Source organism: Aotus nancymaae, unplaced genomic scaffold (assembly GCF_030222135.1).
Source record: "Aotus nancymaae isolate 86718 unplaced genomic scaffold, 86718_ANA_hifiasm-v0.15.2.pri h1tg000077l, whole genome shotgun sequence".
Classification (NCBI taxonomy): domain Eukaryota; kingdom Metazoa; phylum Chordata; class Mammalia; order Primates; family Aotidae; genus Aotus; species Aotus nancymaae.
This window is the reverse complement of record NW_026988492.1, coordinates 2,201,029-2,223,302: the sequence shown is the minus strand read 5'-3', so window position 1 is coordinate 2,223,302 and position 22,274 is coordinate 2,201,029. Positions and strand designations below refer to the sequence as shown.

Genomic DNA, 22,274 nt, shown 5'->3' with positions numbered 1-22,274 from the left:
CTAACTACTAAACAAGTAAGTCATCACCCAAAGAAGACTATATCAAATTATCAAAGTAATATACATTATGGTGCCAGACATCTAGCCTCACATGCCCCTTCACATACTGCTATGCTTTGGTGTACATGGCTTATAATTATCAGAGCACATACACCCCAGTGAAAAAACACACTTCTAGAAGTAAAAAATTAAAACCCATATGATGAGTAATATGACACAATTTTACAGCAGCAAACTCTAAATAATATATTTCCAATAATTCTTTTATGTAGACAGTGGATCTCTCCAGTCACCCTGTACATGCTAATCAATTCTTTTTACATCTTGTGGAATAATTTAAACCTCAACTCCAACATTGCACCAAACTTGTGAACAGAATGAATTTGAAATACAGTGTTAGCAGAAATTATTGGTAAAAGATTTTTCAAAGAAATACAAATTGCCACTGCCAATTTTGCCTGAAAAACACATATTGGTGCATCTTTAATTTTATATCCTCTAAAATTATGCTGCCATTAAGATTAGAATTTGTTACTTCATTTCCCCCATAAACACATTATTAATGTTCCCTCAATTAATAGATTGAAAACAGTATGTTCTCTAAGTAAACAAGTAAGTTTAGTCATTTGACATAGCCTTCAACAACTGTGCAATGAACTACAGACACAATTTAAAATGTCAAATGAGTTTGTGCATTAGTAAGAGTCTTAAAATAACTAAATATTCTTAAATCATGACAAAATTAATTCTTCCCTATCAATATAACCATTAAACTAATTTCAGACACAATAAACAGTACACTAGAATATTTAACAAGTTAGATTGCAGGAATGACAGCTGATTCTTTAAAAAATGTAACCATATCCTGACCTCTAATGTTATTAAAATTCCAGTTATTAATCCTGTCTTATTGGCCTTTTGTTTTCATAACATTTTCATCAAGGATTAGGGAAGATATTGTCAGGCTGGAAAAGCTTACAGTTTCTGCTGTGATTCAGAACAGCTGCCATTCTTGTTTGGATAACCCTTCATTCATATTATTTTCTTTGCCCCACATTCCCCACAGCTAAATTATACAAGTCTTCACCATTTTGCAAATCCCCCTTAGGGAAATTAATGCCACAATCTATCCCTGCTAGTTATTTATCTATTTTCACTAATACAGTGCTTTATGAGGCCCCAAACAGATCTATAACTATGACCACCTCCATGATTTCTCATCATGGTAGAGATTCAAAGGCTTTTGTCCCTAAGATGAATACTGCATCTATGTAATTCTTGCTTTCTCTGTTGCTACTTTCATTTTCAGAAAGAGATGAGACACAGCAGTCAATGTCACACCATCTGCAGATTTCAAATGAGTTTTTACTTTATATTATAGTCTTCCTTTCTATGTTTAACCAAAAAATTCATTCAAAGATGGGCCATTATCATGCAGGTTTGAGTGTAGTTCTATTTTTAAATCCTGTGCTTTCAAAAGGAGAATTAAAAAAGAAAGAAATGAAAAGCTAGAGATGAACTTTTCCAGTTCCCAAATAAGAGGTGAGATTTATTCCAAGAGAACATCTTCAGAATTAACAGATAAATGAACTGTATTTTGTGTGTTCATGTGGTGAGCCAGAGAACAAGACTAGAGGAGTGGTTCACTTTGTTAAGATCATCACTAAAAATGTTAACACAAACAAATGCCAGTCCCCCCGACACCTCCTATCTAATATTTAATGTTAACACAAGCCAGAAAAACAGTAGGAAGCAGGAATGGCTAAGTGGTGAAGGAACACCATAACGTTTAAATATGATTTTGCTGATATATTCATAAAAGACCCCAGAGAAAGGGCAATGAGAAAATTCTGGTACAATACTTCACATGGTTTGTGTTAATTATCACTATAACCTTGCGAGGTTGTCCCCAAGAGGGGCTTTGCTTTTGCTTATTGATGTATATAATTACTAGGCATAAAGATTAAGGCACACATCCCCATTCATGAGCCATACATTGGCTCAGTAATATCAAATGCTTTCTTCTATTTCTAAAGACACAGGAGAAAAATAGCAGGGAGTACCCTAAAAGTCACTATGTTAAAAGCAATTACAAAGCATTTTAAACAGTATAGTTACAGTACTCTAAAAAAAAAAAAAGACTTTAAAAAAAGGCTTCTCCCACTTTTAGAACACATCAACTATTAGTTTTGTCAGTTACCTAACTGTTGCAATCAATTTAGGGAGTTGCCAATAATTTATTTATTTAATTGCAAAACAATGCATCAAATTAACACAGATCTGAAATAAATCATAAACAGAGAAACTTAAAAACAAATGAGCATGGTTTTTGGGTTGGTGGTAATTTTGTCATTGTTTTGGTTACATTACTAACTATAGCTCTTGAAGGTTAAAGCAATTAAGTTTACAGGGTTGGGGTATAATCCTTTTATTAAAAGAGTGATAATTAAGTGTATAAAAACCATGGAAACAGAGCATGGCTATTAAAAAAAATGATTAACTGTATTTAGTGGTAAGCCACTTAAACATAAAACGGGACTGTAATTAATTCATGCTTTCCAACCCTAGATGAGCTTACCAGTCGGCTGAATCACTGATTGCAGCCTTGGCCCAAGTACCAGCATCTGTCGTCACGAACCCCACATCATCATGGGAGCTGGAAGAGGACTGGTCAGAGAGATGTGGAGGAAGCACTGGCAACCTGTCATCTTCTATAATGACAGTGTCATCTTGGGGCATATTCACTGTAGGGGACAGCTGGTATTTACCTGTCCAGTGAAAAAAGAAGAGAAATTCTAGACGTCGATCAAAGTGTTACATCTATTAATTTTAATACTTTGCTACATTAGTAAAAGTCTAACCTTCCACATATCTGCTCAACCTGATAGACCAAAACAGAATGTAGCACATTTGTTTTTCATAAATGACTGTCAAACAGAGACCTTCAGTCTATTACCACCTCTGATGCTCCAACTATGTAGCTCAGGGCACTGCATGCAATTTTTCTGGTTTTAAGTTTCCTAACGTCAAAGACACTCTTTGAAATGTCTTCTAATGTGAAAATGCTACACGCATTCTAAAATGAATGTTCTTTGAAAAATTGTACCAGGAGTCAGGCATGGTGGCTCACGCCTGTAATCCTAGCACTTTGGGAGGCCAAGGTGGGTAGAACACCTGAGGTCGGAATTCGAGACCAGCCTGACCAACATGGAGAAATTTCATCTCTACTAAAAATACAAAAGTAGCTGGGCGTGGTGGCACACGCCTGTAATCTCAGCTGCTTGGGAGGCTGGGCCGGGGAGAATCGCTTGAACCTGGAAGTCAGAGGTTTCAGTGAGCAGAGACTGAGCCACTGCACTCCAGCCTGGGTAACAAGAGTGAAACTCTGTCTCAAAAAAAAAAAAAAAAACAGAAAAATTGTACCAGGATATTAAGCCCCACTACCTTGCATCTTTCATTCATTCATTCATTGAGCAACTGCCACAGAGGAGGTACTGCAAGACACAGTCTCTGTCCTTAAAGGTCATATGCCCTAGTGAAGGAGAAAGAATTACAAGCAGTGATAGTTGTATGGTGGTGTAAGAGATGAGCCCAAAGCCATTCACTTGTATTGTAATTGCCTGGGTCACTGGAGGGTAAAAAGTGCTGGGAATCTTAGCAAAAGTTAAGATCAGAGTTGGGTTTTAAATGGTTAAAATGATCTTTTCTGCCAGAAGAAATTATGACACTTATTTCTGACTTGAGCAGCATCATTATTAAATGCAGGATGGAGAAAGGTACATGGTGCAGTCAGGTGATACTTAAAAAATAACTATGACCAAAAACAAAGTCCAGAAAAGGAGAGATACTTGGGGTAATCTTGATGTAAAAAAAATTAGGATCTGAGTGTCCAGAGGTTTTTCAGGCCTTGATTGAGGATGTTAGGGATGGCATATACAGGCTTGAAGGATTTTAAAACATCTATATTGTTCTAGACATTTCAGCAAAGGAGCAAAATTTAAACTGCTACATCTTTTCGGGATAACCCACGAGAAGGAAACTTGCTGGAGATTTCAACTGCATTCCTCATTTAACATCAACTACTCTATTGTAGAAATACTGTAAGTTCACTGAACCTCTTCTCAGCATGATACAAAAAAAAATTTCTACTTTGATTTCAAATGCACCCATTTTGACAAACTATGAAAATTAACAGCTTTGCCGGGCATGGTGGCTCACGCCTGTAATCCCAGCACTTTGGGAGGCCAAGGCAGGTGTTTCACGAGGTCAGGAGTTCAAGACTAGTCTGGCCAACATGGTGAAACCTCGTCTCTACTAAAAATACAAAAAATTAGCCAGGCATGGTGGTGTCCACCTATAATCCCAGCTACTAGGCAGGCTGAGGCAGGAGAATCGTGTGAGCCCAGGAGGTGAAGGCTGCAGTAAGCCAAGATCGCACCATTGCAATTCTGCATGGGCAACAGTATGAGCGAGACTCTGTCTCAATGAAAAAGAAAATTAACAGCTTTATATTAAGTGCTAATGATAAAAATGTAAATCAAATGTAATACTTAGCAATTTCCCTTACCTGAATTCAAATTACTCATTTATTTCTAATACAGTGTTAGAATATTAGTACAGATACCTGTTCAGCAAAAGTATCATTCATCAATAAGGTAGGACATTATAGCACTATTGGCCAAAGAAATGTTTCCTTCTCAAGACATACTTTTTTCCTCAAAACATACAGAATTATAAAACTAGTTACCCCAATGGACAACTCACCACTGATGAGGCTTGCCAAAATATTAAATACCAAGTCCCCACACGGATATAAGTTATTAAAAGGAAATATTACAGTATAATCATAATGCATTCATTTTTAAACACAAAACTAAAAACTTTAGGTTTTACACATTATATTCTGAGAGATGGCCTAATAAGCAGTATGGAACATTGAATAGTGTATATAATATTTTTGTAATCTGTTCATCTGAGTAGATATATTGTACCTTAACTGTTGTGATACAATATTGTATACATAAATAAATGGCAAGAAATCTTCCTCATAGTAAAAAAAGAATTTAGCATTTTTGTCCTCATGATTTGGAAGGCTAATATTTTACAAGATATGAAAATTCATATTTTAACATGCTTGCCAGGAATATAGTTTTGGGATATGGCTCCAAGATTATACCAGAGTAATGGACAGCTGAAAAACTTAACCACATATTCTACTAAGCTCCGCCTAGACAATACCACAATCCCTTAATTATGCTTGCTAGTACTTGACACAAAATAAATGTGAAATCTTCTAAAACTTGAGAAGGCTTCAATTTATTTTTGATAGACCAATTTGCCACCTTCTTCAACTAGTTAACTAGTGAACTGCAAACTAAGTCAACCTGTTGGTATCTTGCAGAGGAGTGAAACAATGAAATACAAAATGTTTGTTTACTAAACATTTATTCATTGGCAAATTTACATAGAAGGTAACATCACACATGATACTAGAGGAAAACTGTGCCAGTGACATGACTCACAACAAAAACATAAATGTTCCATTTTTCAATGTCAAATTCCTAACAAGATAAAAATATTCGAAATAGAATGTCTTCTTAAACTCACCACATATAAATGAATATAGAAACTACTAAGATAAATTCTAAAATGGATACAACAGATTTCAGTTTTGTTTTAAATAGAAAAATTATTCAGCTAAAAAAAGTTGAGAAAAAGTTAAAGTCCCAGGCTTACAAATGACAATGTGTGATGTCTTTTATGAAGTGTATGTGCTGGTTAAATTAGTACGCCTATCAACCTTGTTACTGTTTTCTTCTGAGATGGAGCCTCACTCTGTTGCCCAGGCTGGAGTGCAGTGGTGCAATTTCAGCTCAACACAAGCTCCGTCTTCCAGGTTTGAGCGATTCTCCTGCCTCAGCCTCCCAAGTAGGTGGGACTAAGGTGTGAATCAACACATCAGCTAATTTTTGTATTTTTAGTAGAGATGGCAATTCATATGTTGGCCAGGCTGGTCTTAAATTCCTGATCTCAGGTCATCCACCTGCCTGGGCCTCCCAGAGTGCTGGGATTACAGGTGTGAGCCACCACACCCAGCTGCCACCTTGTTGCTGTTTTTTATAGTTAGTTAAGAGAGACCAACCATGAAAAAAAAAATTTTTTAAGGATTTTCAAAGGAAGAATCCTATGTAGTCAGGCCCACTACAGATTACTTTTTTATGAATGTCCAGGACTATCAGAAAATCCATTATAGTGGAAATTCTGTCAAAAGAGATGACATTTAGAGAAATCTTGCCTTTGGTCACAATCCCGGCTGACATCAACAAAAGCCAAGGAAATCCTAATCAGGTGTGACTAATGACACAGAAAAACATGCATCCAAATTTTAGTTCAGAAGTATACAAACTGTACAACTTCTGTCAAGTTACTTAATTTATTTGCTCTATAACTTCCTGACATATAAGGTAAGTCAGTTAGATTGTGTGGTTTTGAAGGCTGTTTTTTTTTAAGTTACAGTATCAGGATAGACTCAGATCTGGAGACTTTCGCAGAACGTGCTTATAGATGTAGATAATTGTAAATTGATATTAATAGAGAATGAAGATCTCAGCATGCCCCAGAAAGGCTGTTTTTAGAAAAAGGAAATAGCCAAAAACAAAGTAAAACAAATAACGTCATGGATATCAGGACTTGGTTCCTTTGTCTGTTAAGTGGGAAAGTGTGACTGATGACATCTGACATCCTTCCAACTCTAAAGACTCTTCCTTTAGGGGTATATCTTTTAAAAGCCTTTCTCCAGGGATGTGTTCACATAGGAATGGATCACAAAGCCTCAAAGCTCCGTTTAGCCCAGAGTTTCACATAGGGGATTATTCCAAATGACAATTCAATGTGTTCCCATAAAATTAATAATTCCCTAAGGAAATCAGCTAGAATTTCAATACAAAGTTCTTTTTGCATCCTAGCAGATCATGAAGTAAATACCTCCACCTCCACCAATGTCTACATCAGAGTGATTCCAAACATATAAAAGACAATCATTAACCAAACAGTCTGAGAAATTTCCATGTGCCTAAATACTGTGCAAATTAATAAATACTGTTGTTGTTGGTTTAGGTGAATGGAAATCCAATGTTCTAACGTCTTTGAAAATATGGAATTTATGACTCAGAAAAACATACATCCAAATTTTGGTTCAGAAACTATGTGATTTGTCAAGTTTCTTCAATTTTTTGCTGCATAACTCTCCTAATACCTTGTTTTGGCATTCTGCTGCAAGGAAACATCTTGAACAGGATTTCTATCTTTAAGTGGTAACTAACTTCACAAATAGCATTTGATTCTTACAGCCAATGATACTAGAATAAAGACTGAAAAGAGTGAGAAATTTTCAAATTTGCAAAACACAAGATGAATCAAGACATGCATATACACTTGTCAGGGTAAAACTATATAGAATCCCTAGTTTCTGGTACACATTGTAAAAACCTGTCTTAAGAAAATATCCAAATCGTAAAAACATCAATTTAGGCTACCCTTAAATAGTAATGCATTTGTCACCCACAGCCCAAAGTGGTAAAAGGGCATATACATCACAAAACACAGAACTGGGAGAAAAGTCACTGCCCTGGGGAAGCCTCTGGAGTTTTAAGAGTTCATTACATATCTAGCAGAAGGAAGAGGAAACAATGTCAACTATAACGCAAACTGAAGAGGACTAATGAAGCTGTAGCTAACAAAATCAGGGCAACAGACTATGAAGAAAATGAATGACTCTTCAACCCATATATACAGCATTTCAAAAGGTCACTAGCTGAATTTAGGGATTTTTTTTTGGTTTGATTTTTTAGTTTTAGTTTTTCGCCTTCCTCTGAAGCATCAGGGATTGGAGGCAGGACGCAGGTTACAGGAACTGGTGGACCAATGGTCTGATTCAGTATGGCAAGTCCTATGTTCCTATAATAAAGGGGAAATTACAGCATATCACTTTGTGTGCACACATATCTAGGGACACATGCACACTCTCTCTCTCTCAAGGGGTCTGAAATTTTATCAATAAAAAAATAATTTACCAAAAATAAAGTTTTACACCAAAGCCAAGAAAGTATGAAAAATCCAACAGCAGTGAAGACAGAGGTAAAAGCAAAGATTTAAAAGTGATAACCTATGTATAAAGCCTTTCACCTGACAGGTGTTCAACCCAACAGGTGTGGCACTCTTCCCTGACATTCACTTATGCCAAGCAGATAAGAAGAAAAATGTTGACAAAGTAAAACCGGAAGGCTCACTTGTCTAAGTTTCACATGTAATACAGTAAGAAATCACAAATTCAGCAATTTTTCTGAACTAGAAACCTAGAAAGATTAGAGGAAGAACAACAGACAATTCTACTAGACATGCTTATGTATGTTTTCTATCATGCCTGGTAGAAAGTTCTTTGAAGGCAGAGATTGCTTCTTAATCATCTTTGTAACTACTGCAAAAGTATATACACAATGTCTTGCCAATAGCAGGCCTTTCCATAAACACTCGCTGATGAATAAATTACTGCTTCAATGAGGCTCCATAATGGAAACTTGAATTGTATTAAATCTGCATTAAATGTACTCAAAATGAAGTTAAACTTAGGATTTTACTTTAAATGAGAGCCTTGCAAAATATACCAGTAATAAAAGTGTTTTATGCCAGGTGTTATTTTAATCAAAACAGCTTCTTGTGTTTTAAATTTGAAAACTCTCACAAGCTAATCCCAAGATGAGCAACTCAGTAAATTCAACTACTTCTGTGGCAAAGCAAGTCTTTAATAACTGGATCTGTTAGTAGAAAGCCGAACTGCTGAAAAGCAAGTGCTAATAACCTCATTACCCACTGGGGGCCATGCAGACAGGATGGTACTGAATCCAAACAAAGGATGCAGAAGACTAGTTTCGGGATTTTAAAACTAAGCCTTCAAAAAAGTAAAATACAATTAAAATACAGTAACACCTTATTAAATACAAACCAAATACATGTGAATTTTTATATATGTGTGCATGTATCTGTATATACATATTTTTTCTCCCCCTCCAGGCAGTGCCACTGTGAATGATATATAACTTTTGAATCCTTCTTGCCACAAAACATTAAATTTTTATTCCTTTTTAAACATAGCTTCAGTTATTATCGCAAGTAAGTAAAGAATATCTTGATCACTGGAAAGCATTTCCATATGATCCCTTTCTTTTTGGTTCTTTCTTCATGTTACAGGATCTAAAAGTCACTTAAATCAATGGATTGATTTACTTCTTCACATGAACACTTCTAAATGATTTTAATAAACCTGTTCTCTTGCATCTTGAAAACATTAGGACTTTCATTTATATTGATATTACACTAATATTTATGTTAATACTACACTAACAACCTCTCATTAAACCAATGAAAGCATCAAAATAAGATGTGATAAACAGAGTTTTACCTGACTCACCCATTATCCTACTGAGGGCAGCATTTCTGCTGGGCGATTCATCAAGCCCCTCAATCCCACTGTAGAGGGAATGGGAAATTCTTCGTTCTCTATCATCCAACGCTGTTTCAATGGGTAGCTCAGGTCCAGGGGGACTCCCAGGTGACTTCAGCTACAGCGTAAGGAGTGGGGTGGGGTGGGGGGGCAAAGAAAAATCAGTACGTGGAGGCCCATTAGCAGCATGGGGGAATTATAACAACTTGCCCAAGGCCTGTATCCAACTGGGTACCAAATGAACTAGAACTTTTCACCCTGTACCAAAATAATTTGCGATGACAGCTCTGCCTAATGACCAACTTTCTGTGCCACTTTATACTGTGCCTCCCATGAAGTTCTGTCAGATTTCAACCACTGGAGGAAAAATATGTATATTAAAGACTTTTTTAAAATCAGAGCTTGTTGTTTATTTTTCCAATTTGACTGTTAGTATCTGTTTAAGTCAATTTAAGTTACAGTGTAATTCAGAATTCTTTACTAGACGTTACTCTATAAAAGGTGTGCTTTATCAGAACAGAAGCTGCAATTTAGCTATAGGTCTTATACTTATGGTAGGTAAACACATCTAACAATTAGCACACATTTTTGCATGTGTGCTGGTGGAATTATTACCTACTCTACAAGACCTAAAGATTCCTATTGTCAGCTCAGGTGTCTTGAACAACAAACTGATTTTAAATTCCTCCTGCTAGAAATTAAGAATAATCATGGTATTATCTTACTGTAATGTTTAAGTATACGATAGTAGCTACAATAATCACTTTAGTAGTATACAGAACAATATGAAAATTGGGACCAAATATTCTAAGGAAGTACACAAAGATAAGAGGATTTCCAAAACATATACAATATAATAAATAAGCAATGAATCTATGTCAATTTCGATGACAATAAATTAAAATGGTATGCGGCATTTCTTAAAACAGCTAGCTGTGTCTGATAAGTCATATTTTACATAAAAATAATATGAGTAAGGGATTCATGTTAGTAAGGCCTTCAAACAATTCTGTTTTAAGGAGGATCAAAGTACATTTAACTACAATTCCCACGACGTGGGCTCTGAGGTTTGCCAAAAGGACTGCTATCTCATGCTGCTTTGGTGTTAGCCAGACAGGGAGGGCCACTATGGGGAAGTGGGCAGGAGGGCAGCACCACACAGAACAGTGAGAGAGAGAAGGCACTTATCCCACACAGAAACCACAACTGTCGTGCTTCCTTCAGCTGAACAAATTATTATTTCTGTTAGAAGCTATCATCTGTTTAATATAAATGAGATATTTAATGAAGTTCCGAATTGTAGACTTATCTCTCCCAGTTTGATAAGCACTGGGGAGATTTAATGCATTGAAGGGTCAACACAATTACAACTGGAGGCACGTCAAACTGCAGGAGAATAATAAACTTGCAGCTCTAGTGAATTAGACTCAATAAGGTTTAAATTGTGAAATGAGGATTTGTTTTATTAGGTTTTTTTTAAATTGCAGATTACAACTGACAGCTTTACTGAAAAGTAAATTAAATATTCAAGGTCTCTGATGTAAAGAAATAAAAGAACAGTTTCTAAAAGAATGTAATGCCTAAATTCCAAGAGACTCTGGGGAGGTAAAAAAAAAAAAATGTTAATAAAAGTAATACCGTATACCATTAAAAACAAGCATCGCTTTTAAATGAACACACACACTAAGAAGTGTAACTACATAAAGACTTGGTATGCAAGACTCTATAGACAAGTCTTACTATACAACAATTTATCAGAAGACAGACAACATATCCTTAAGCTTGTCTGAAACATGTATTTAATTGAACTACATAATGCTGTAATTTTCTAGATGATAAAACCTTTATAAAGTTTCTTCTTGAGAAATCCCTAAATATCCCAAAAGGCTATTTTAAAATTTTATAAAGCCAAATAAAAATTTCATTAAAAAACAGTACATTCAGGTTTTCTAGAGAAAAACAATAAGATGTTTGTTCAGAAAAAAAAACAAGTACTTGAACGTTTTCATGGGAAAGATTCTCCACCTCCCTACCTCTCTACCCAAGTTTAATTTGCATCTCAAAAGACAGATTTAAATGAAGACATCAATAGTTGACTACATAAATATTTAACAGAAAATACAATGGCTTTAAATTTCTTTAAAAAAAAATTGATTGGGGTTACAGTTTTGTTTTAAATCTTCTGATGGTTTTTTGTTGTTGCAAGAACACCAGCTTAGGAAAGAGAAATGTGTGGGAAGGGTGCCCCGCCGCACTGAGGAAGAGCGGCAACCCCGGTGGTCTTGGGAGAAGGGCTGGCCTCTGCTTCTCCCCGCTGCTCTCACGCCCTTGCAGACACCTTATATTAAAACCTTATTAAAATTAACCTTCATTAGAAGAAGAAATCAAAGTAAGCAGAACTGTAATTTTCATTTTGTTGTCTGTTTGTGGTTTAATGTCCAAAAATTTTCTTGACTCCAACTAAACACAGTCACCTATAACAGTGGCTGTTTGACCCCTCTGCTCCATCCCAAGGAAAGTCTTTCTACCTATTAAACAACAAAAATAGCTTCAGGTTGCAGCAAGATAACCCACACTCATAGGAGTGTATAGTGATATAGTCTTTGGCTACAGTAATTTGAAAATATATTATCACAACTCAAAAAAAATCTTATTTTTAACTCTTTGAACAGGCCTTTATATTTCATATTGTGGTCACACTATCCCAAAGGAAATAATAAGCTAAGGGAATAATGAAGATTCATGTGACTTCATCTGTGGGGTTTAATAAAATCTGTTTGTTGTGAGTATGCATTAACAAGTCAAATAGTGTCTTTCACCTAAATAAAATGTATCTTACCACCTCCTCTACAAACACTGAAAAGTTCCTATTGGAATGGCCTTAACCTCCTTCAGCAAACCTAAAACTGGATTCTCACTGGTGATTGGAAAGATCATATTACTCAATATTTCAGTTTTTTTTAAACATAATCTATTTTATCCCCAATGCCTAGCATAGAGTAGGCACTGGTGGAATAATTAGATTAATAAATTCATTCCTAAAAGTGAGCGAGTCATATTTTCCTTAAAACACACTACATCGTGTGGAAATAGGCTGTTAAAACTGAGGGCATAGCATAATGTTGAAATTAAAAGATATTTAACCCAGATTACAAATACACATTCTGGAAAATATTAGCATCCAGAAGCCAAGTAAACATAAAGCAACTAATGAAAAGACAGATTTCAGTTTTGGAGGAGAATGAAGGCAGATTTAAGGTACAGTTTCACATTCTGTTTTCAAGCAGGACCACATTTATTTTCCTTCATATCCCCATGAGGGCAACGGCAAGAATCAGAAATGTGAGGTGAGTTCCTCAAGGCAGCATGTGGCAGAGCCAGAATTTCACCGATTCCCTCAGATTGCAAAGCCCATACTTTTATTGTACACTACTTCCCAACACAACTGGGATATAAAATGCCTAAACAACAAAATCACAGTCAATTAGATCCACCCACTTGTGTAAGAGAAACAGACACTTTGCTTCTAAATTACTTTGCCACCTATGCTGGCCTTGCAGCTATTAAAGCAAATCATTTGACCTTTTTGTATTCATTTCTTAATACAGAAAACGAAGAGACTCATAAATGACACCTTAGACCGCTTCCAATTCTAATATAGTTTTCTAATTCTAAGAGGATTAAACCTAGAGAAAGAATTCATCTTAAAGAAGTCCTTGATGACTAAATCCCTCAATATGGGGTCTAAGACAGAAAGCTCACCTGGCGATATTCTCTACTGGCACTAAGAAAAGGCTTTACATAAAATCACTTCTAACATCGGTATAATAAAATGCCTGGAAGCTATGTTAAATTACAGTAATTTCTACAAATATGAATTTCCTTAAAATATTTGAAATCAGCATAATTCTCATATAGAGGCTATTTTCAACGTTCATGGAATGATGCCTGGTGTTTACTTCCATTCCCCACCAGCCTCCTTTAAAAGTCTTCAACAAACATGTCCTTTGGGGTAAGTGAAAACAATTTTTCTCTTGTTGCTTTGTGTATTCCACAACTGAAACAATGGAAAAGAATGCCAGGACTTAAGTTTTTCTCTAAAAAAGTGAAACCATCCTTCAGTAGTTTGAAGCCATCTCTTTATCTTTGAAAAAAGAAACAAGAAAACAAACAATGATTCTTATACAATGCTTTTAAGTGTAGTTAGGTAAGACCATTAGATGTATGGAAAGAAGGAACGCAAAGAAAATAAGAATCACTGCCCCAAATTCATTTTGTACACCTTGTCTGAGGGTGATTTCAGAATTCCAGGTTCTAATATTAACGAGACCAATTTTTCTTTAAAAACTCAAGACTCTCCAGGGTTGCTCCTTGTCGTTCAGGCCAGCTGACATATCAGGCCTGGATTGGATACCAGCAATCGATAGATAGAAATGTGGTAGATGGACCAAGTTCTGGCAGTCTCAGAATTCACAATTCCAGCAAAAGAACATCAAAGAGGAAACCATGACAGTGTGACAGCTGCTGGATGGAGGTGAGTTCACAGGCAATGAAAATACTTCGGAAGAGATAAATGGAAAATGAAAGACTGTGTAATTGTTTGCTAGGATGAGGGGCAGATGGACTGAAGTGGAAGACCTAGAGATGTGAAAGAGCATCCACGTCTGAGAAATTACCAGAAACACTGAGTAGCTGGAGCAGAGGTGCTGCAGAGGCTGTAGGGCACCGATGACAATCACGTATGTCCAAGTGGGCCCCATGATGGAGACTCGTTGATCCTGGAGCCATGGAAAGCTCCTGAAGGATTTCGGCAGGGACCGATGTGATCAATGTGTTTTGCAGAAAAATCTGCCTGACTGCGGCCAGGCGTGGTGGCTCACACCTGTAATCCCAGCACTTTGGGAGGCCAAGGTGGGCGGATCATCTGAGATCAGGAGTTCGAGACCAGACTGACCAACATGGAGAAACCCCATCTCTACTAAAAATACAAAATTAGCCACATGTGGTGGCACATGCTTGTAATCCCAGCTACTCAGGAGGCTGAGGCAGGAGAGTCCCTTGAATCCAGGAGGCAAAGGTTGTAGTGAGAAGAGATCGCACCATTGCACTCCAGCCTGGTCGACAGAGTGAAACTCCATCTTAAAACAACAACAAAAATTGTCTGACTGCATTGGAGAGAATGGATTGAGGGATAAAGCAGAGAAATCTCTCAGGGATCTGCAGCAGTGAGCCTGGTGAGAGGATGAGGTCTGAACTCAGGCAGTGGCAGAGGGAAGAAAGGGGAACAGGCTGAGCGAAGAGAGATTCTATGCCAGGTGCAGTGGCTCACAGGCATAATCCCAATACTCTGGGATGCCAAGGCTGAAAGATTACCATCTTTAAAGAAAAAATTAGCTGGGTGTGATGGTGCATGCCTGTGGTCCCAGCTACTAGGGAGACAGGTGGCAGGATTGCTCGAATTTGGGAAGTCAAGGCTGCAGTGAGCCAAAATTGTACCACTGAACTCTAGCCTAGGTGACAGAGTGAGAGAATGAGACTCTGTCTCCAAAAAAGAAAAGAGAGAAATTCTAGAGGCAGAAGCAACAGGGACAGGCATAGTGACGGCATTTGAGAGGTCAAGGGTGACCCCAGATCTCTGCCTTCTACAACAGAAAGAATGTGGTGCCTTGTGAATTAGGTGCCCATAAAACACAAGGAAATATTTCTCTGGGCAGGTGGACAGAGGGATCTGGCGCCATAGTGGAGTTTTGAGCTGGAAAGAGGATGATGGGATTCATCCTAACATGTGGTTTCAGATGGCCAGAGAGTGGACATCAGCTAGGGAGCACAAGCAGAGTAAAAACAAAGAGACCCGAAGGAACCTTGAAAGATAGGAACAATGAAAGAACAGGCAGAAAAGAGGAACCCTTAGAGAAGACCCAAAGTATGAAAGCAGAAAAATAGAGTAGACAAGAGACACTTTGAGATAGTACCCACAGGTTCCTGAAAGACCAAGCAATTAGGCTAAGAAATAGCCCCCAGAGAAGGTCTCCAATGTGCCCTCTTGGGACTAATGTCAGGGAAATACAGGGCTTTAAAATAATACCTAGTGAAAGGAGTTGACAAATAAATTTAAAGAAAACATATTGGACCAGGTGAGGTGGCTCATGCCTGAAATCTCAGCACTTTGGCAGGCTGAGGCCAGGAGTCAGAGACCAGCATGGACAACATAGCAAGACCCTGTCTCTACAAAAATGAAAAAATAAAGAAAATATATTAAGATAATACATAGCACTTCCATGTGTAAGAGAAAGAAATATGTGATAAAATACAAAAGATTTTCTTTTATACATTCTTATCTTTCCTAGCTTGAAATTAAATAAGCAAATCTTCAGTTTAAAGATGAAATTGCAAAATGCAGTTTTCTGATTGGCAAAGACTGGACTATATTGCTAAAAGACATAGAAAGAAAACTCAGCACATTATTCTGGCTTGAGATTTGTTCAGGACAGCATAATGCTCTATGCTTCTATCAATATTTACTGTAACATAATTTACACACACCCTCCCAGTGTGCAAGGGAGGTGGTTTTCCAAAGGTAATGCATAAGTACAACAGCTGAAAAATCATGTCTTATGCCTTATGGGAAGCTGAATTGAGATCTTCTGTCTTCATACAATTCTTTAGTTAAACCCTATCAGTACAAAAGGCTTCTTGCTAGTATTACAAAGATAGCACAGCACTCATAAGATATTCTCGATATAACTGCTTTATAAGTTCATGCTGTCCTAAAAAATAGTAATGACAAGCAATATATGAAAATGATACCATAAGGAATATTGAATATTAAAGTCTGTTTCTGCCTACTGCAGCTGTTTCCTTACTTAAACCATATTCATTCACACATATTCATATGCAGAAGTGAACAAGACACAGATATCTCATGGGGATTCTAATTTCATGTCTCTTACAGGACAAGAGAGAATAAAATCAGTGCTTTCATCAAAACATTTTCAGGCTGGTACAGGTTTACTTCGTCACTGTTTCAGGGGAACGATCGGGAATAATCTGAATCAGACAAAAGCAGAACACTGATCTTCAGTTCATTTCTGCATTTTTAAGTCCTCCTATAGCATTCAATGTTTCCTGTGAAGGAAAACATTGAGAGGTTGTTGAAATTTTTGGTTGGTCTCTAAACAGACTAAGAAGGTGATACGTTGTCCAGCAGAATGCATCTCAACTGTCTTATTCACTGCTATGTCCCAAGGATCTAACACATTTTTTAATATACATAAGATGCTCAATAAATATCTGTGGAATGAAAACTGTCCTGTGGAATGGAAAAGTATTCAGGTGGCCAAAAAAAAAGGCCTAACAGAGAATGATATATTTATAAACTTACAGTTGAAATGTTTTCATTTAGTGCTTTGTGGGACTTAAGTTAAAAGATCAGCTAATGCTTTTGCAATGAATAAAAACTATTACTCAATCAGTCCAGGAGAGAGGGAAGAGAGGAAAAAAAAAATTAGTCCAGTACCCTACTCTGAGAGATTAGTTTTTATATTTATCTTACATAAATGAATGCTTTTATGTCCCACTCTTTTCCATTCTGAGATTTTTTTGTTAAGGTTACATTGTTCTCTTGATATGGAAATTAATTTGTTAATTACTGTTAACTCATTCCACATTTGGCAAATAATAGTAACAAAATAATTCAGTGGTCAGTGATCTTTCAGAGTACATCACCTTTATATTGACTACCAACTGAGCTCAAGAGTATATTTACATTGTAAAATATGCTTGTATCATGGGTTCAGAGGAGTGGTCATTGCAACCTGAAGTTTGCTTTATATGTTTATTAAACAGAAGTTTTAAAATTAAGAAAAACAATTTAGGTATAATTTTCAGTTTGTATTATTTGCTAATCATTTTATCTTAGCTGATTTTAAAATGTGGGAATCTGAACATCGATTTAAGAAAAACATCACATTTTCAACAGCTCTTTTTTGCACATGGGCAAGTCTGACCTATTTTCTATAGATGGCACGTAATTTATAATGGATCCATGAAATTTAGCTTTTTTCAAGCTCCAATGTTATCAACTCTACATATAATTCATTTTTAACTTTCAAATGTCCTATTCTACAACAAAGTATGTTTTACATATTTGGGAAAACAGATGATCCTACCCTTCAAGAGAGGATGCCCTGTGTCTTTTTCCTCACTCCTAATTCCAGATGGCAACATACATTTAGAACAAGCAGAGTATATTGCAATACAGATCACTGAAAAAGGAGGCATTCAAAGAGAACAGACTCAACCCCACAGAGGAAGAGAAAATAGGGACTGAAGAAAGAGAGGGAGGTATACGCTATTGTTACAGCGTACTGGACATTGATAATGTCCAAGAGAACACCATCATCTAAGAAACCAGACTGTGTGCCAGGTGCTATGGCGCATGCCTGTAATCCCAGGACTTCGGCAGACTGAGGCTGGGGGATTACCTGAGCCCATAAGATGGAGGCTGCAGTGAGCTGTGGCCACAACACTGAACTCCGGCATGGTCAACACAGTGAAATCCTGTCTCAATAACAAAAAAAACAGAAGCGGGAAAGAATCCCTACTGACCTTTGTAAGAGGCATCGCATTTTAGATAAACAAATGAATAAGCAACTGTTTCTCCGCATGATTCACCTCCCAACTAGAAGAGAAAATGTTAGCTCTGAGAAGGAAGATGTGACCCTGATTTCAAGAAGAAAACTGAGCTAAAGGTGCTTTTGAGATCCCAGTGTTTTCTGCCGAGGTGGCAACAGGAGTATTAATATCCAGTTAGGAATACGTTGATCCCAAGAATCAAGAACACAAACCACAATCCACTGACAAAATAATAAAACTACAACAAGCTAAGATAATTTATGGTCTTTTGTGGTAACGTCCTGGAACCTAACACCTTTTGTCCAAAATTAGGACAGAAATGTAGTTTTATTGCAGATGCTACTGCTTTTTTGCATTTTTTTTTACCTCATTGCACTTGCTTATTCTCCTCGCAACAATAAGCTGGATCATTCCTCGTTTATTGCCTTCAGTAGACATAGACCTTCTTAGGGTTTCCATGGCATCTTGGTTTGTCTTGCCCAACAGGGATTCTCCATTTACTGCTATCAGTTGATCATTCACCCGAAGCCTTCCATCCTGGGAAGAAAACAGGTAAAAATATGTGCTATTAAATAGACTGCTATAAAAGAAGTAGCTTTTCCTTTAGTTAATAAACAAAATAAAAACAAAGCAAAAAAAAAAAATAGTTGGGAACTTTAATCCTAATGGATTATGCCCAATTGAATACTGGCATAATAACGTCTAAGCAGTTATTGTAGCCTGTGTCTATTTCAATCATTTATACATTTGTAAATCAAGTCATTATCATAATCTGTTTACCAAAATAGCATACTAATTCAAAGGACACAAAGTGATTACTTTCTTGCTTCCAGAAACACCCATAGAGGTTATTTACAACCCAAGACATGTAAAAGTTCAAGGCTATTAGACAGTTGCAGAGAAGTGTCCCCTTAACAAATGGCCAGGAAATTTTCTCTAGGCTGAGAAATAGAATAAGTGACCCACAAACAAGGGAGGGGAAGGGAAAGATTAACATCTACTATAGGGCAGTTCTGTGCCAGGATCTATGCCAAATCTTTGCATAAATTGCCTTCATTTAACTAGCATGTCTATGGGTTATATGTTCTGTGAGAGAAAAAAATGAAGGGCTGAAGTTATGGACTCCATCCCCACATGACACATCATTGAGGTATCTCCTAGTTGTTTGATTGTGAATATGGGTACCATGAAGAAATGAGTTAACATGAAAAAACATGTTAACTGTACATGTTTTCAAAATAGGAATAGGGTTGAAATTAAAATTTTTGTTAACAGGCATATGTGTGGTAAAGTTGACACTTACTTTAGATGCTGCTCCTCCATTAATAATGGACTTGACAAAGATTCCCAAATCTGCGTGGTTCTCTTTTGACCGGTTACCTTTGACACTGACACCAAGGCCGGCAGATCCTGAATCATTAAGTGGGACTTCAAATGTCAGAAATTCCCTGGTGCCATCAGGTGTGAGAACAATATCCTCATCTTCTGCTTTCTAATAGGGAACAAAATTGCACAGCACATTATATTCCAATGTTTCTTTCTCAAAGTTATTTTTAAAGACTGCTAATGAACAATTCCTTAATCATAAGAGGCAAAATATTTCCACCAAGATTCCATGGCAAGATCCAGGAAAACAGTACATCTGTACACACTCCAGAAGATTTCTGGAACCAGCTGTTAATATTTTTATGTAGCAATTATTCAATATTGAACCAAATGTAAATCAGATTTGAGAAAGATGGGGGGAAATGTAGTAGAAGGACTCAAGACTAGTATAATTCTAAAGTTTGGGTTTTTTTGGTCTATTTATATATTCTAAACCACAGGAGAATAACAGTAACAACAGGAGTCAAGATAAATAAATATAATTCATCTCCCTCTCTTTGAGGAATTTCTGAAGTTATCAATATATTTAATGTTCACTATTGGTATTTATTCACAAAAAAAAAAACAAATCCTGATCATACAAAATCAGCAAAAAAAGGTATCTGGGTTCAAATAGCCCTTAAAGAATTGTAACTTCAGCATCTATGAGACAAAGCAGATACACAATATCACAGAAAATTTTTCCACATTTTATCATACGTAATATAGCTGGTGAATATTATTCAAGCAATATTGTTTAATTAATTAGTTATATATCAAGACTTAACTTCACAGTCACCAAGAACAGAAGATAAAGAAGATTTTTAAAATAAAACACATTTAGGATATACAAATTCTTGTTCACCTCCCTCAAAACAGAGGAAGAAATGAAAGCTTAATGTAAAACTGGATAAAATGCATTAAGATGACAGTCTATCATTAAGAAAGGCTGCAATCCAGAAGAGGAAGCACTCAGCCTTCTAGCTATTCCTCAGCAATCTCATCCATGGCCACGATTTCCACCATCTCTATACTGGTCACATCCAAATCGGTAAGGCCAGGACACTTGTTCAAGCACAAACTCTTGCTCCAACTACATAATGGACACATGGCACAGGCTCTTCAAGTAAAAACTGAATGGCACATCTAGTCCTACAAACTGTTTCTCCTGCTCTTTCCCCACCTTTGAACTATTTCTCCAGCATCTGCTTAGTCATTCAAGCTTGACTTATCAAATTATAATTGAAGAATAAGAAACATAATGGCACACAGATATGTAGGAATATACACTTTAAACAGATTGTGCTTTTACAGAATGTTCAATAACACGAACAAAATAGGTGACTGCATCCTGCCAGATTTTTGAAACATCCTAATAAGAATGAAAATCAACCTAGTAATTATAAAATAGGTGTGGCGAGGAATTTGGGGTGTAAACATGTAGTCTCTGATGTCTCAATTACATAAAATACATTTTGAGAGCACACTACCTCTAAGTGAATTTTTTACATCACAAAATAGGCAATATGCTATCTATAAGTCTTCAGACTCATAGTAATGTGATATGTAAAGTGATGTTTCCAACTCACAAATATTCAATGTTAACATTTTATGGTAGGGCATCTTTGTGCTATCTCAAAAGACAGTCTCATAGTTTTTAAAGACAAGTAACATATCAATTATAATAAACTTGCTACTGGGTTAAAAAAAAACATTAAAACTTATATAATGAAGAACTCAAAATAAGAACCTGAAAAAGTACAGGGTAATGGTCATGCTAACTATGCAAAGTAAATACATTTTACGATCAAAGTCCAAATAAGGCCTTAGGCCTGCTCAGTATAGAAACTATATTTAAAATATTCCCAGAGAACAATTACAGCTCAAAAAAATCCAATGTATTGTAGGTAAAAAAAGATCAAATATATCAAATACTTTGATACAAAATATCTTTATATACATGTTTTGCTCTATAAACATGGACATTCAATACACTTTTTATTTTGGTGCATGTGGCTCAAAACAGTTTTTTTTTTTTTGAGATAGCCTCACTTTGTCACCAAGGCTGGAATGCAGTGATGTAATCACCATTCACTTCAGCTGTGACCTCCCCCGGGCCCCAGGCTCAGGCAATCCTCCTACCTCAGCCTCCAGAGTAGCTGGGACTACAGATGCATGTCATCAAACTGGGTGTATTTTTGTGTTTCTTTAGAGATGGGGTTTCACCATGTTGGCCATGCTGGTCTCAAACTCCGGGGCTCTAGCAATTCACCCCCTTTGGCCTCCCAAAGTATTGGGCTTATGGGCTAGAGCCATATGCCCAGCCCCTTGAAACATTTAAAGAGCACTTAATAATGACTGTGTGTGGATGAACTGCACTATCTCAATATAAAATGTGTTATAAAAATAAAAGGTACAGTAAATTTTGATGTTTAAAATACAAAACAGCATCAATAGCATCAATATACACCAACCACAGTTCCTCTCAACTTTAAATTTAGAGGTAGCTGAAATAAAAAATTATTCTGTCAATCAGTACTTATAAGACTGGAAGAGCTACATTTGAAAAGAAATGGAAAACAAGGATGGTCTATCTATAGACACATCTAAGTCTCATCATTCAATATGCTTACTTGCCTCAATTCTAGAAGGTTCTTAATTGTTACTTCCTGATTTGAATCTTCAGTTGCCTTTTTAGTGTTTACTGAGTTTTACATTTGTATAACATTTTACCAAGGCTTACAATTCTCATATTTTTCCTACTTGAAAGATCAGG

General features: G+C 36.5%; 1 protein-coding gene across 20 annotated transcripts in view; it reads right to left on the bottom strand.

The window, feature by feature from the left end:
* PARD3 (par-3 family cell polarity regulator) overlaps positions 1 to 22,274 on the bottom strand; it is a 704,358-nt gene that overhangs the window by 230,571 nt on the left and 451,513 nt on the right. For 15 of the 20 annotated variants that reach the window (XM_021665198.2, XM_021665202.2, XM_021665207.2 and 12 more), the window contains 4 exons: positions 19,437 to 19,625; positions 18,500 to 18,670; positions 9,467 to 9,617; positions 2,579 to 2,768 (listed from right to left, as the gene is read on the bottom strand). In XM_021665198.2, the coding sequence (XP_021520873.2) occupies positions 2,579 to 2,768; positions 9,467 to 9,617; positions 18,500 to 18,670; positions 19,437 to 19,625 (701 nt within the window). Of the gene's footprint in view, positions 1 to 2,578; positions 2,769 to 9,457; positions 9,618 to 18,499; positions 18,671 to 19,436; positions 19,626 to 22,274 lie in introns of all 20 variants that reach the window. The other 5 variants (XM_021665196.2, XM_021665212.2, XM_021665209.2 and 2 more) reach the window with 1 other exon arrangement.